The 13137-nt window shown below is 49.0% G+C and overlaps 1 protein-coding gene across 1 annotated transcript in view; it reads right to left on the minus strand.

The window, feature by feature from the left end:
- Window positions 1-13137, minus strand: part of MAP2K5 (mitogen-activated protein kinase kinase 5) — a 236163-nt gene that overhangs the window by 59672 nt on the left and 163354 nt on the right. The window contains exons 17-18 of the mRNA XM_015414599.1: window positions 1288-1314; window positions 897-929 (exon numbers count right to left, since the gene is read on the minus strand). Coding sequence (XP_015270085.1) covers window positions 897-929; window positions 1288-1314 — 60 coding nt within the window. The remainder of the gene's footprint in view (window positions 1-896; window positions 930-1287; window positions 1315-13137) is intronic.

Consider the following 13137-nt stretch of genomic DNA (forward strand, 5'->3'; position numbering starts at 1 on the left):
CTGCTGGGCTTTTTCTACAAAAAAAGCCCTGCCTCTGAACCAGATAACGCAACGTACCTCCCAGCCTCCCACAACTGAATGGCCTGAGAGAGACACCTGGGATGACCAGAAATCCTGAGAAAGAGGAGTTCTGGACTGTGCTTACACAAAGAGGAGAGAGGCAGCTTCTCCCCGACCCCAGCGCCACAGCTGTCTTGCCGTCCGGAGAGCGATCTGCTAAATTCAAGGGCCAGGACAAATCCACGCCATGCCAAAGACTTTCCCCACCATGGGAAATGCACAGATGTGTTGTGAGCAGGGATCTCTAGAAAAAAACTGAAGCATCCCCTACGCAACCTCTGCATCAGAGCAAACAAACCCAGGTATTCGGGGCTCTAAACAACGAGGTTCCTCCCATTTCGGGTTTCTCCCCCTCGGCGGAGCCAAAGTAAGATGCCGCATTCCAATGCGCTCTTGCTTACAATTCAACTCTGACCCCTTTTAACGGGGGTCCCCTTTTTGCGCGCCTTAAAACCCGCGCGGAAGCCCGCCTCGTTGAAAGGTACAAAAACCTTTCTCGTCTCTTCGCCATTACCGCATCTGGCAAGGTGGGGAGGTGATCAATTAACACGAGGGCGCGAGGGGGGTCTCTCTCTGCCACCTGGGAGGGGGGGAAAAACGGGACTTCCCTGGAAGCGGGTCTCCATTTCCCAAGGATTTCCCGATAGGAACTGAGTCAGAAAATGGCACTGCGCAGGACAAGGCCGGCCGCTGCTCTACAGTTCCGAGCTGCAGAAGGCATCTCGTCTCGCCGTTGAGGACGACAGGCCATTGTGCTTCATTAGGAAACAAAATATAAGCTTTCCAGTCCATTAGGAATGACTTTAGGAGTGAAAGCACATAAGACAGTGACTCACCTCATCAACAATGCACTGGAGTAACTGGAGAGGCTGTGATGGAGAGGAGAGGCGGGGGGGGGGGGGGAGAGAGGGAAGAGAAGTATTAAGCCACACACGATATCTTTACAGTGGAGCAGAAAGGGGGGGGGGGACGGGGATGGCGGCAAAAATCATTAATGCAATAAAATATAGCAAGATTAATCAACAGCAGCAAACTCTTATAAAAACATCACGGCTCAGGATGTCCTATTATTTCTAATGGTACCTAATCTAATACAGGCAGTTAAAAGGTTTGCATTTTCTGCAAAATGCAATTTGCTAAGTTTAAAACAAGGCATCCAAGCGTGCAGAGGAAGCAGCCATCAGGAAAAAGAAAAGTGAATTTTTTTCCCAAACTCATAAAGCTTACCATTAAAGATCCCTGGTTTTTCTGAATCTGAAAAAAAGAAGGGGGTGGGGGGAAAGAGGCGGCAATATGTAATTAGCATGTCATAATCAAAATGACTCACTTGGACACATTATGATCACTGAGAGAAAATTATTGTATCGCTGGTGGCAATTTGTGGGCATGTGTTAACACAATTTACATAATGAAAATACACAAATGTTAATAGCTCGCTTCTCATTTATAGGCGAAAGTCAGCAGAATGTTAATTTCACACCACACTTTTTAGTACCCTCCAGGTTGTATTAGAATAGGGAGAAAAACCATAATCCATTTCAAAAGGCTGTTTACGATTCAGATATAAATAATGTTTTATATTGCTAGATTGTGAACACTGCGCTTAATGTTGCAATCATTGCTAATGTTATGAAGCTCACTCTTTTTAAATTAAAAACCGATTTATTTAAAATTGAAATTAAATCATAGTCAGAAATTAGAATTTTGGATTACTGCCAGTGTTTGTCCCCCCCCCCTCCGCCTTGCCTTTTTGAAGGAAACTTTAATTATGTGGCTGAACTATCTGCCTTGGAAAATAGTAGTTTACGCTTCACTTTTTAGAACGTCTCAAAACACACGCAGCTCCTTTCTTTGACCAGAAACGGAAACTGCTAATATTTTTCAGCGCGACTGCAGAGTTTGGGAAACTTATCACTGGTCTGAAATGACCCAGCTTGCTTGACCCACACGAGGCGGCAACGCGGTGATTTTCCCTAAAGGAGTACCATCGAATTCAGAGGGACGGCATGACACCAAATGGGCTCAAAAAAAGTGAACGGATGAGCAAGTTATCTGCTGCCATTAACCTTGTGACAGCCAAGATGACCAACTGCTGGACCAAAAACACAAGCCAACTGGACAGGTGGCACTGAGGACGTGGCTCTTCCTCCACAGGCTCGATCGATCCACTGGTCTCACCGCGTTTCTCTCGTCGGAGAACCCCACTGGAATATTCCAGAAATTCCTGCAACTCGGTTGGTTGTTCTCTGCGACGTCAACACGCCTCCTCCAGCTGGAAACAGCCTTCTTTGGCTCAAAGGTCTTTGGCTGGCTCACAGTTAACTTGGCCTGCCTCTCCCATTCAATATTCTCAGCTGAGCAGTGCCAGAGTGATGGATGGCTGCTCGTCTACTGGCAGCTTGGAAAACTCTCTTTCCTTCCTGGCTAGCTGGAGGCATTATCTTCCAAGTAACGGTTTACACAGGTAGTAAAAGGGGTGTGTGTGCAAACAACTGGCTGGCCGTTATTGAGGCTCTCCCGCAGTTCTCACCCCTACAGTGTTCTTCCGCAAAGGAGAGTGCAAAAGGCTTTTAACTCTCGCCTGTTTGGAAATGAGGACTCAGCTCAAGAAAAACAAATGTATACAGAAGCACAGGGCAACCTTGCTGCAGAAATACTGGGGGACCTTCATTTTAATCACTGGGATTTACAACCTGTAAACTCAGCTTATCGCGTTTCGGAAAGCGGAACGATAAAACGGTACTGGAATGCTGCCTACGAAAAATAATGCTACCTATACATTAAAATACCAAAAGTAATCTCTCCTAGATCCCAAGAAGATTAAGACCCTCAGTACCTTTGAGCTTCCCCGAACCCCCGAATACCAGTTTAACCCAATTTTTAATATTCCTGGGCAGGGACTGCTGTACTTCTGTGTGCTTGATGGCTCCTAAGCCACTGTTGGCATTAAATACAACCAAAGTGGCAGCAATGATAGATTTCATTTAATAGACAAGGTTTTGGTAAAGGAATAACCGTGATTGCCGCAGCACTGGCCGGAAACCGGCCAGCGAATCTGAAACTGTGAAGCGCTCAAGTGGAAAAAAGTCAGAAGAACCGCTGCGGATCTGTGCTTTTGGAAAATACTCCTGTGGAATGCACCTACTGAGGGCTGGCAGACGATCTCAAGGGTAAGGGAAGTGCAGGGTAACTGGTGTGAACCTGCAACCTCATACAGTCCCTCACCCACCTAAAAGCTTGTCTTTGACAACCGACACCAGAGGTTCCCTCCATAGAAGCCAATGGGTATACACCTCGTTCCTTCACAGTAGATGACACGGCCACCATCTTGGGGAGGCTCCGTATTTGACACAGAATGCCAGTGGAGCATGCAGTCAGGGCTCTTTTTGTAGCAGGAACTCCTTTGCATATTAGGCGACACACCCCTAACGTAGCCAATCCACCAAAAGCTTACAGTAGCCCCGGTAAGAAGAGCTCTGTAACCTCTTGGAGGATTGGGTACATTAGGGGGGGTGTCGTCTAATATGCAAAGGAGTCCCTGCTACAAAAAGAGAATCGCATTTTATTTTCAGCGACACGTAATTGGCAGCGATTAAGACCCAGCGTCGTGCAATATGCTGTTTACATTTCAGGGGGCAAAATATCTGTCCGACAACCTGTATGGAATATTTACCATGTGAGTGACAGCTAGCTGGGGCTCAGGAAGGGAGAAGACTTGCCGCTTCCACGTCCCCCGTTCGGGGGCAGTGATCCTCCAAGTGGGGTGCAGGGCCTTCCCACGCACGTGATAGGGAAGGGCTGAAGGCCCCGAAGAAGGCCAGAGACGGGGGAGAGACCGTTTCAGGGGGTAGCCTGGTTGGAATAGAACAGCTAGATCCAAGTTCAGTAGCACCTTAGAGACCAACAAAATTTTCGGGGTATGAACTTTCAAGAGTCGAAGCGGCCTCTGTCAGAAGTGAATCGGAACGGAAATTTCCGAGTCCTTATATCCAGTGTTCCCCCTAAGATGAGTGAGTGTGAGCTACCTCACAGTTTTTTAGCCACCGGCTCACACACGTCTGTCTCCGCTCAGGAAGGGATGGCTCCAGAGCAAACTAATTTATGCAGTAGCGAAATTACTCGCTCACAACTTTAATGCCAGTCGCTCACGAAGTAGAATTTTTGCTCACAGGACTCCACAGCTTAGAGGGAGCATTGCTTATATCCCAGCCAGAAAGTGGGGGGGCTTGCAAAGAAGGAACCCAGGACACGAAGGGACGGGGAACTAAAGTGGGCCCGGTCTTCCTGGAGCACTGTAGACTTCGCTGATTTACAGTAACAACCCATCAGCTCTGTGCTCACAACACAGCACAGTACCAAGCGGCTGGTAGGAGTCTGCTCCTGGGGGAAAAGAGGAAGGGGAGGAGGAAATTGGATTTATCCCCCGCCCTTCGCTACCCAAAGGACTCTCAAAGCGGCTTACAAGGTCCTTTCCCTTCCCCTCCCCACAACAGACACCCTGTGAGGCAGGCGGGGCTGAGAGAGCTGACAGAAACTGTTCTTTTCCAAGGACAGCTCTCATCAGAACTACGGCTTGCCCAAGGTCATCCAGCAGGTGCAAGTGGAGGAGTGGGGAGTCAAACCCGGTTCTCCCAGATTAGAGTCCGCCGCACTTAACCACTACGCCAAACTGGCTCTCAAGGGCTGATTAGACCAGGACCTCTGAAACATTTTGAACGCACCTGTTGTACAGCTAAGGAAGAAACAACTCCACATGCCAAACAAGATCAGGGGTAGCCAATGAGTCCTATACGAGCCTAGAAATAAATGTTCTGTCTGCACTCTTAAAAAGGTATAAGATACTCATGGGACACTGAGGGATGGGAGAACATCAAGGAGTTTGCCACCTTGTACGAACCGCCATACGTGGGACGTGCTGCCTATATGGTTGGAACCAGGGCTATTTTTGGGCAGGAACGCACAGGAGCGGAGTTCCGGCTGGCTCCCGAGTTGGCCACGCCCAGCAGGAACTCATTAGCATAATAGGCCACACCCAACAGCAGGAACTTATTAGGATGGGCTACATTAGGGGTGTGTGGCCTCACATGCAAAGGAGTTCCTGCTAGAAAAAAAGGCCCTGGGTTTTGACAACAAACAAGGTAAACAGAATAACAAGCAAAAGATGGGTGTGGCTGGATGACCACACTTCTGGTAACATGGGGGTGCGTCCTAATGTGCTAATGAGCTGTGCTGTCAGGGGTGTGGCCTAATATGCTGATGTGTTTCTGGTGTTGGGTGTGGCCTATTATGCTAATGAGTTCCTGCTGGGCTTTTTCTACAAAAAGAGCCCAGGTTGGAACTATTTCCAAGCGTCTGCACCCATTGCTTGGCTCATGCCGAATACCACATCAACACCACAGGCTACTACAGCACATGAAAAATTCTCTACTGCCCCCGTGAACTGTTTGAAAACCTTCAATGTTTGCACACAGGGAGATCTAGAGGTTTGATTCTCAGTTGGGGCCAATCACAGACAAGCCCTTCCAATGGGGTCCTGTATGGCCAACCTTCATCGATGGAGAAAGCTACCTAGAACAAATTTCGGGATGCCCGTCCACGGAGATTAGATGGGCACGTCACAGAGGCTCTTTGCCTTGAGGATCGTCACCCAATGCTCTTAGCCGCTGACCACAACTTTGGGTGGAACTCTACAGAACCGAAGAACAGACAGATCTTGTAAATGCTGCAGTTAAGCATCGGAGATGTGCGAGACTTGTTTGGGTTCACCCCCCAACAATGTGGCTGCTTTTGCATGAACGGAAAGAAGAGAGGAGAACCTCAAACTGGGGATGGAAGCGCAGCACTCTGCCAAACACGTGTCTTTAGCAGGACTGACAACTGCAAGTCCTCCCCCTTCAAAGAGCGTTTTGGAGTAACTCAGTATAAAACCGACCGCTCTGACAGAACCATCACTCATATTCTTTTGGAAGATGACAACTTGTGCTTTTTGTCCCCGAAGAAGCCACCTGGGCAGCGTATTTGAACCAGATTCCCAGTTTGGGGTTGTTCCGTGCACCTTGGTGTTTAGTCATGCCAGCCACATGACCACGGAAACATCTTCGGACAGCGCTAGCTCTTCGGCTTTGAAATGGAGATGAGCACCGCAACCCTAGAGTCGGATTTGACTGGCTTTCGAGCAAGGGAACCTTTACCTTTACCTCTCTTTGGGCGCTACCCTCGTTCGTTTTGTTTTTAGCTTTACAAGAGCTTTTCAGACGCACTAAGCAAGCCATTGCCGGTCTTAAGTGGCTGATTTTGATAGCGACGTATTACCCCCAGTCCCTTCTTCATACATTTTGCATGAAGGTGGCGGTGCCAGCTACCTGGAACGGATTCAAAGCGCCGAAGACACTCAATTACTTCTTAACGTTACCGCTGAGCATGACGACGGCACGGGCGGCTCTTTCGCTCGCATCTTGATGATGCAACACCACTGGAACTTATTTGTTTTCTCAATTAAATAAAGCGACCGTGCTTCTCTGTCATGCAAATACCACAGAGACTCTAGGAAGCGAGAGACATTTATTATCTCTTTTCACCCGTTCTGCGTAGAAGGCTTCTACGGCTCTGCCCTCTCTTCGTCCGCTAATTCCACGAGAAGATCCAAGTGCAACAAGCCGTCTTTTCCCCCAAGCTCTCTACAGCAAGATATTGAGGCTGTACTTACAGTAGGCGTGCTTTTCTCAGTAATACTGTGCCATTTGCCTCTGCTGAGCTGATGACACTGGAGCATCTCTGTAAAGGAAAACAAACCTAGCCAAACACAGCTCTACAGCCAGTGCTTTTGTGCAAAGTGCGAGCCAGTGTGGTGTACTGGTTAGAATGCTGGATCGGGACCTGGGTGGCCCAGATTTGGTTCCCTCCTCTGCCAAGGAAGCTCAGCGGGTGACCTTGAGCCAGTCACTCTAGCCTCCCTCACGCACACACAAAAGAAAGCCCAGGGAAACGGGAAGGCCATGCAGCGCCTCCATTAGATCTATCTCCAAGGAGGGGCCCCCTCACCTCTTCAGGGAGCGCCTCCTACAAAGGCAGAGCCATGACAGAAAAGGCCTGGGCTCTGTTCAATGCCAGAGAGATAGTCTATGTTGTCAGATAGCCAACGTATGGCTGCCTGATGACCACAGATGGCACCCAGGGACCTATGGAAGAAGAAGAAGAGGAGGAGGAGGAGGAGGAGAGGAAGAAGAGGAGGAGGAGGAGGAGGAGAAGAGCAGGAGGAGGAGAAGAGGAAGAAGAGGAGGAGGAGGAGGAGGAGAAGAGCAGGAGGAGGAGAAGAGGAAGAAGAGGAGGAGGAGGAGGAGGAGAAGAGCAGGAGGAGGAGAAGAGGAAGAAGAGGAGGAGGAGGAGGAGGAGAAGAGCAGGAGGAGGAGAAGAGGAAGAAGAGGAGGAGGAGGAGGAGGTGGAGGAGAAGAGCAGCAGGAGGAGGAGAAGAGGAAGAAGAAGAAGAGCAGGAGGAGGAGAAAAAGAAGAGCAGGAGGAGGAGGAGGAGAGGAAGAAGGAGGAGGTGGAGGAGGAGAAGAAGGAGGAGGTGGAGGAAGAAGAAGAGGAGGAGAGCAGGAGGAGGAGGAGGAGAAGAAGAGGAAGAGGAGGTAGAAGAGAAGAGCAGGAGGAGGAGGAGAGGAAGAAGAAGAAGAGAAGGAGGAGGTGGAGGAGAAGAGCAGGAGGAGGAGGAGAAGAGAAAGAAGAAGAAGAGCAGGAGGAGGAGGAAGAGGAGATTGGAATTATACCCCACCCTTCACTCAGAGTCTCAGAGCAGCTTACAAACTCCTTTCCCTTCCCCTCCCCACAGCAGACACCCTGGGAAATAGGCGAGGCTGAGAGAGCTCTTTCCAGAACTACCCTTCAGAGAACAGCTCTGACAGAACTATGCCTTGCCCACGGTCACCCAAGCAGATGCAAGTGGAGGAGTGGAGAATCGCTCTCTCTGCTCTGACCTTGGAGACAACCTTGTGACGTGCAGGCAGTGCAGCTAAAAAGGCAAATGTGATATTGGGCTGTATCAACAGAAGTATAGTGTCCAGGTCATGCAAAGTGATGGTATGGCTTTACTTTGCTCTGGTTAGACCTCACGTAGAGTATTGTGTTCAGTTTTGGGCACCACAATATAAGAAGGATATAGACAAGCTGGAGCGTGTCCAGAGGAGGGCAACAAAGATGGTGAGAGGTCTGGAGACCAAGTCCTACGAGGAAAGGTTGAAGGGCTGGGTGTGTTTCGTAGAAAAAGAGCTGCAGGAGCTCATTAGCATAACTCATTATCATTATCATAACTTATTTGCATATGCCACACCCCCTGACATCACTGACAGTGTGTCAGAAGGCAACACCCACCGCTCAGGCTCCACTAGACTGTTTTGGATTGGTAGCTATTGGGGGGGGGGGCAGAACGTGCAGATCTGTCCTTGCAGAGGAGGGAGAGCTTGTACCTGAATAAAATTTGGTCTTAAAGGTGCCACTGGACTGTTTTGGATTGCTAGCTATTGGGGGCGGGGGGACGTGCAGATCTGCCCTCACAGAGGAGGGAGAGCTTGTACCTGAATAAAACTTGGTCTTAAAGGTGCCACTGGACTGTTTTGGACCGGGGGGCCGGGGGTGGCGGCGGCTCTGCAGCTTACCTGGCTGCTTCTTGCTCTGACTGAGGGCTGCTGGGAGCAGGGGGCGGGGCTTGTTGCATGTGCCCGCCCCCCGGGCTCTTTACTGCCGGAGCTCTGCTCCTGTGCGCTCCTGCAGGAAATGACCCCTGGTTGTGGTACTGTGCAACTCACCCAGACACAGCAAGTGTGAGTCGTGATCGCTGCACTGGGCCATCTTCGTGCCATGGGCTGCACGTTTTTTTGAATAATGCCATTGTCAAGACCATTTAACGTTCAAAATAGGTGAGAGAGTCTTTGTGAAAGCTTAGGAGAAAACTCACAGTCAAGAGCTCGCTCGCAGAGGCCTTCTCATTATGGTGGCAAAGGGAAGACTGAGGGAAGATTGCGCCCCCTCTCCAGTCACTGCTGGTTTGGGCGGGAAAAGCCAGTTCCGTGAGGGAGAAGGGAAGTGCTCTCACGGACTGGAATGTTCTCGAGCTTTGCAGAGTTGTCTCCGTGGTCGGCCGGTGCATATGGAGATCGCATACGGAGATCCAAGTGGGACCGCACAGAAGCCACAAAGATGAATTTAAGAGACGTCACTTGCCATTACTTCCCTTTTCCTCACGCCTTGGTAGCACAACTTGCCCCGCAGATCTTTTTGGAGAAAGCTTTTGATGACCAAGGTTAGCTCTTCCCCATATTTTCCGTGGCGGCCCTCACTGGTGGAATGAGCTCCCAGATGGCATCGAGGCCCCGCGGGACTTCCTGTAGTTCTGCAGGGTCTGTAAGACGGAGCTCTTCCGTCAGGTTTTCAAGTAGGGGGCTGCCTCGACACCATGGCCCTGCCCCTGAACAACAACATCACATCAACATCATACCAACCTGGCCTTATTTATTTATACATTATATTTCTATACCGCTCCAAACCCCGAAGGGTCTCTGAGCGGTTTACACAGTTCCGAATCATCCCTAACTAAGGCCACATGTTTACAGGGGTCGGGGCTACCTACCGGCACCCAGGTGGGAGGGCTCGCTGTTCTCGGCTTCTTCCCGGGCAGTCTTTTCGGGCGTTGGTGCTCCGATGTTCCTGGCATCCCCGGTGTCTGGCGTGGTCTTTTTCGGTCCAGCGGCTTTCTTTTTAGGCGGGCTCCTCTAGTACGTGGTTTGCGTTGACTTACAGCCCAGCTAACATCCAATCCGGTTCTGCTGTGCCTGCGCATGTCACCACATCCTTCTATGGCTCCGCCTCCGACTCTGTCACTCTGCTGCCTCGCTCCATCGATCCGATGCCTCACCATACCACCGCTGCCGCCATTTTTCGCCGATGCCACTGCCACCACCGCCGCTTTGATGCTCCTGCCGCACACCCCCATATGGGGGAGGGTGCCCCCTGCCACCTAAGGGCAGGTACCCATTAATCTACTCACAATATTTACTTGCTTTCGAACCGCTGGGTGGGCGGGAGCTGGGACTAGGGCCAGGAGCTCACCTTGGCCGCGGTGGGTTTCGAACGGCTGTAGCAGCTGTTCGCAGATGTTACCAGCAGGCATTTAACCGCCTGCGCCACCGCTCCCTGCGCCACTGCCTTAATATGAACATCACCACCGGCCGGATGATTAACAGCCTGGCGGGAGCCGGAAGGCGGCCATTCACACTGTGACAGAATGTCGCCATTTTGTATTATAGTTGAGCGCTCTATGGTTTTGTATCATATTTTTAACCTAATGTTGTTTTGTACATATTGGAGTTTTTAATGTACACATTTATGTGCTGTAAGCCGCCCTGAGCCCGCCTCGGCGGGGAGGGCGGGATTTAAACTTGATAAAATAAAATAAACGAATAAAATATTGACTACTTCGCTTCAGTTTGAAAGCAAGAAATTGCAAGTAGATAAATAGGTACCACTTCAGTGGGAAGGTAACAGCGTTCCGTGCGCCTCGGTGTTTAGTCATGCCGGCCACATGACCACGGAAATGTCTTCGGACAGCGCTGGCTCTTCGGCTTTGAAACGGAGATAAGCACGTCGGACTTGACTGGCTTTCGAGCAAGGGAACCTTTACCTTTACTTACTTTGCTTCTGCCACAGATATGGCTGTTCAGGCCAGCAGGTCTTAACAAAGGAAACCGGGGCAGGAGGGAGAAGATAATTGAAAAAGGTACCTGGAAACAAGGCCACAGAGACGTTTTGGAGGCACCTGCAACAGCTCTCCCTTTTCAAGATCTAAGCAATCGTGGATTCCAAAGAGGAACCTGCTTATTTTTCTATGTTAAAGTACCCTGCCTCCCTCTACAAAGTTCTGCGTTTCGGGTCAAGGACCACAGTGGTTCCTTTCCTCCTGCTAGTGAATAAGATGTGCCCCGTTTCTGGGCTCCTGCACTGACATGGATGGAAAAAGAGCTTGACTTCTGTTTGGCAACTCCACCGCCTTGCTGTTATCTCTCCTGTGATCTGTGTTCTGCACTATTCTTAACCCTGGGTCAAGTGTGCTTCTCATAAAATCCCCATTATTTATTTTCGAGGTGGCAAACGCCAGCCACCTTCATCAAAGAAGAGGATAAAACAAGAAACATGAAATAGGCTCTTTGGAAATGGCTTGGAAACCAGGCAGGCTTAACAGCTCTCTGAGGGGTTTGGTTCTGAATATTATACAACCATCCTTGTTATTCGAGTTTCTGTTCCTCTAGGCTCTGAAGCGTGTGAGCCTTGTGTAGACAACATGGTCAGAGCTTCCATAAGGATGGAAAAGGCGCAAGATTTCACTTTCCACCCTTTGCCCTTCTCAGGGTTCACAGCACCCCCTAAAATACAGGTTTTACTCAGTTCACTCTAAAGACTCTTGCTGTTGTTCACGGCTAAGGAGCAGCCTGAAATATATGAACTACTTTTTAATTTATGTCTCTCCTCCAGAGACCTGCTTGAAGCCGCTCACAAAGTAAAAACAGAATCATAAAACAATACCATAACCATTATTAAAACCAGCCATAAAAGCGGGTCATGAGTGCCCGCTAGGGACATAAAAACAGCATAAAAATAGTATTTAGCAGCCCAGAACAGTATCTCGAACACAGTTCTCTGACTAGAAACCGGCCATAAAAACACAACTCAAATTATTCCACTCACTTACAGAAAGGTTTTTTCCCCAGAGGGTAGCCATGTTGATTTGCAGAAGAAGATCTAGATTCTGGTCCAATAGCCCCTAAGAAACCCACAAGGTTTGGCGGGCATCACCGTTCAAAAATCAGAGCTCTCTGGCGAAGTAAAGGACCTGACAATGTGAACTTTGACTTTTGAAAGCTTAGGTCTCCAAAGTCTTGTTGATCTCTAAGGACCAGAATATGGTGGTTTGAAGAAGAAGAAGAAGAAGAAGAAGAAGAGGAAGAAGAGGAAGAAGAGGAAGAAGAGGAAGAGGAAGGAGGAGGAGAAGGAGAAGGAGAAGGAGAAGGAGGAGGAGGAGGAGGAGATTGGATTTATACCCCGCCCTTCACTTGGAGTCTCGGAGTGGCTTACAAACTCCTTTCCCTTCCCCTCCCCACAACAGACACCCTGTGAGGTAGGTGGGGCTGAGAGAACTCTGACACAAACTGCTCTTTCAGGTCACATCAGCAGGTGCAAGTGGAGGAGTGGGGAATCAAACCCGGTTCTCCCAGATTAGAGTCCGCACATTTAACCAAGACACCAAACTGGTGAAAAGAGTATGTGCATGGTGGTGGGGGGGAGCAGAATAAATCCAATCCCCCCCCCCAAAAAAATTAAAGTTTGCAGAATGTTAAGGTATCTGATTTGAGCCATAAAAAATCAACACGCCTTTAGGTATTTCAAAAACACAGGATAACAAAAGTGACTATCCAAAGTGCTTCCCTGAAAACAAACCAACGGCAGCCCATTTGCAAACCTTTTTCCCCGCAAAGAGCCCACAGCCTACGAAGGCAGACAAACACTGTACGTAATAAAATACGTTCTTAAGGACCTTTAATTATAATTTAGCATGGAGGGCACCATCGTTTTGGCATTAATATGTGAACAATGTTTAATGCCTTCCAAGCCGTTCAATATTTTCAATGTCTGACGACGACAAACACACAGAGAGTTTCCCTCTCGTTTTGAGACTGCTGCTGGTCTTCAATTTATTTCCACAAAATAAATGAATGCTTAAATGACATTTCTGTCAATTGGAAAAAAAACAGTTTTCTATGCACCCGGTTAAAAAAAAATTATGCACCCCTCCCCGCTTTGATAAGTGGCTCTTGTGTTGAATGAAAACAGGCCAAACCTAGTCAATATTATGGATTACTTATGAGAAAAAGAACCTTGGACCTTGCTAATACTGCAGAGCAGAAAGCAGCGGCTTCAATTACAACCAGCCAATTATTCAGCTCTTTAAGATAAGGCAAATAAATGAATCGCTTTCAAATGGAAAGTCCTTGGATGAGGGGCTCTCTCACCCACTCTTCAATGGCACCAGCA

The sequence above is a fragment of the Gekko japonicus genome, unplaced genomic scaffold (genome assembly GCF_001447785.1).
Source record: "Gekko japonicus isolate JY-2015 unplaced genomic scaffold, Gekko_japonicus_V1.1 scaffold698, whole genome shotgun sequence".
NCBI lineage: Eukaryota > Metazoa > Chordata > Lepidosauria > Squamata > Gekkonidae > Gekko > Gekko japonicus.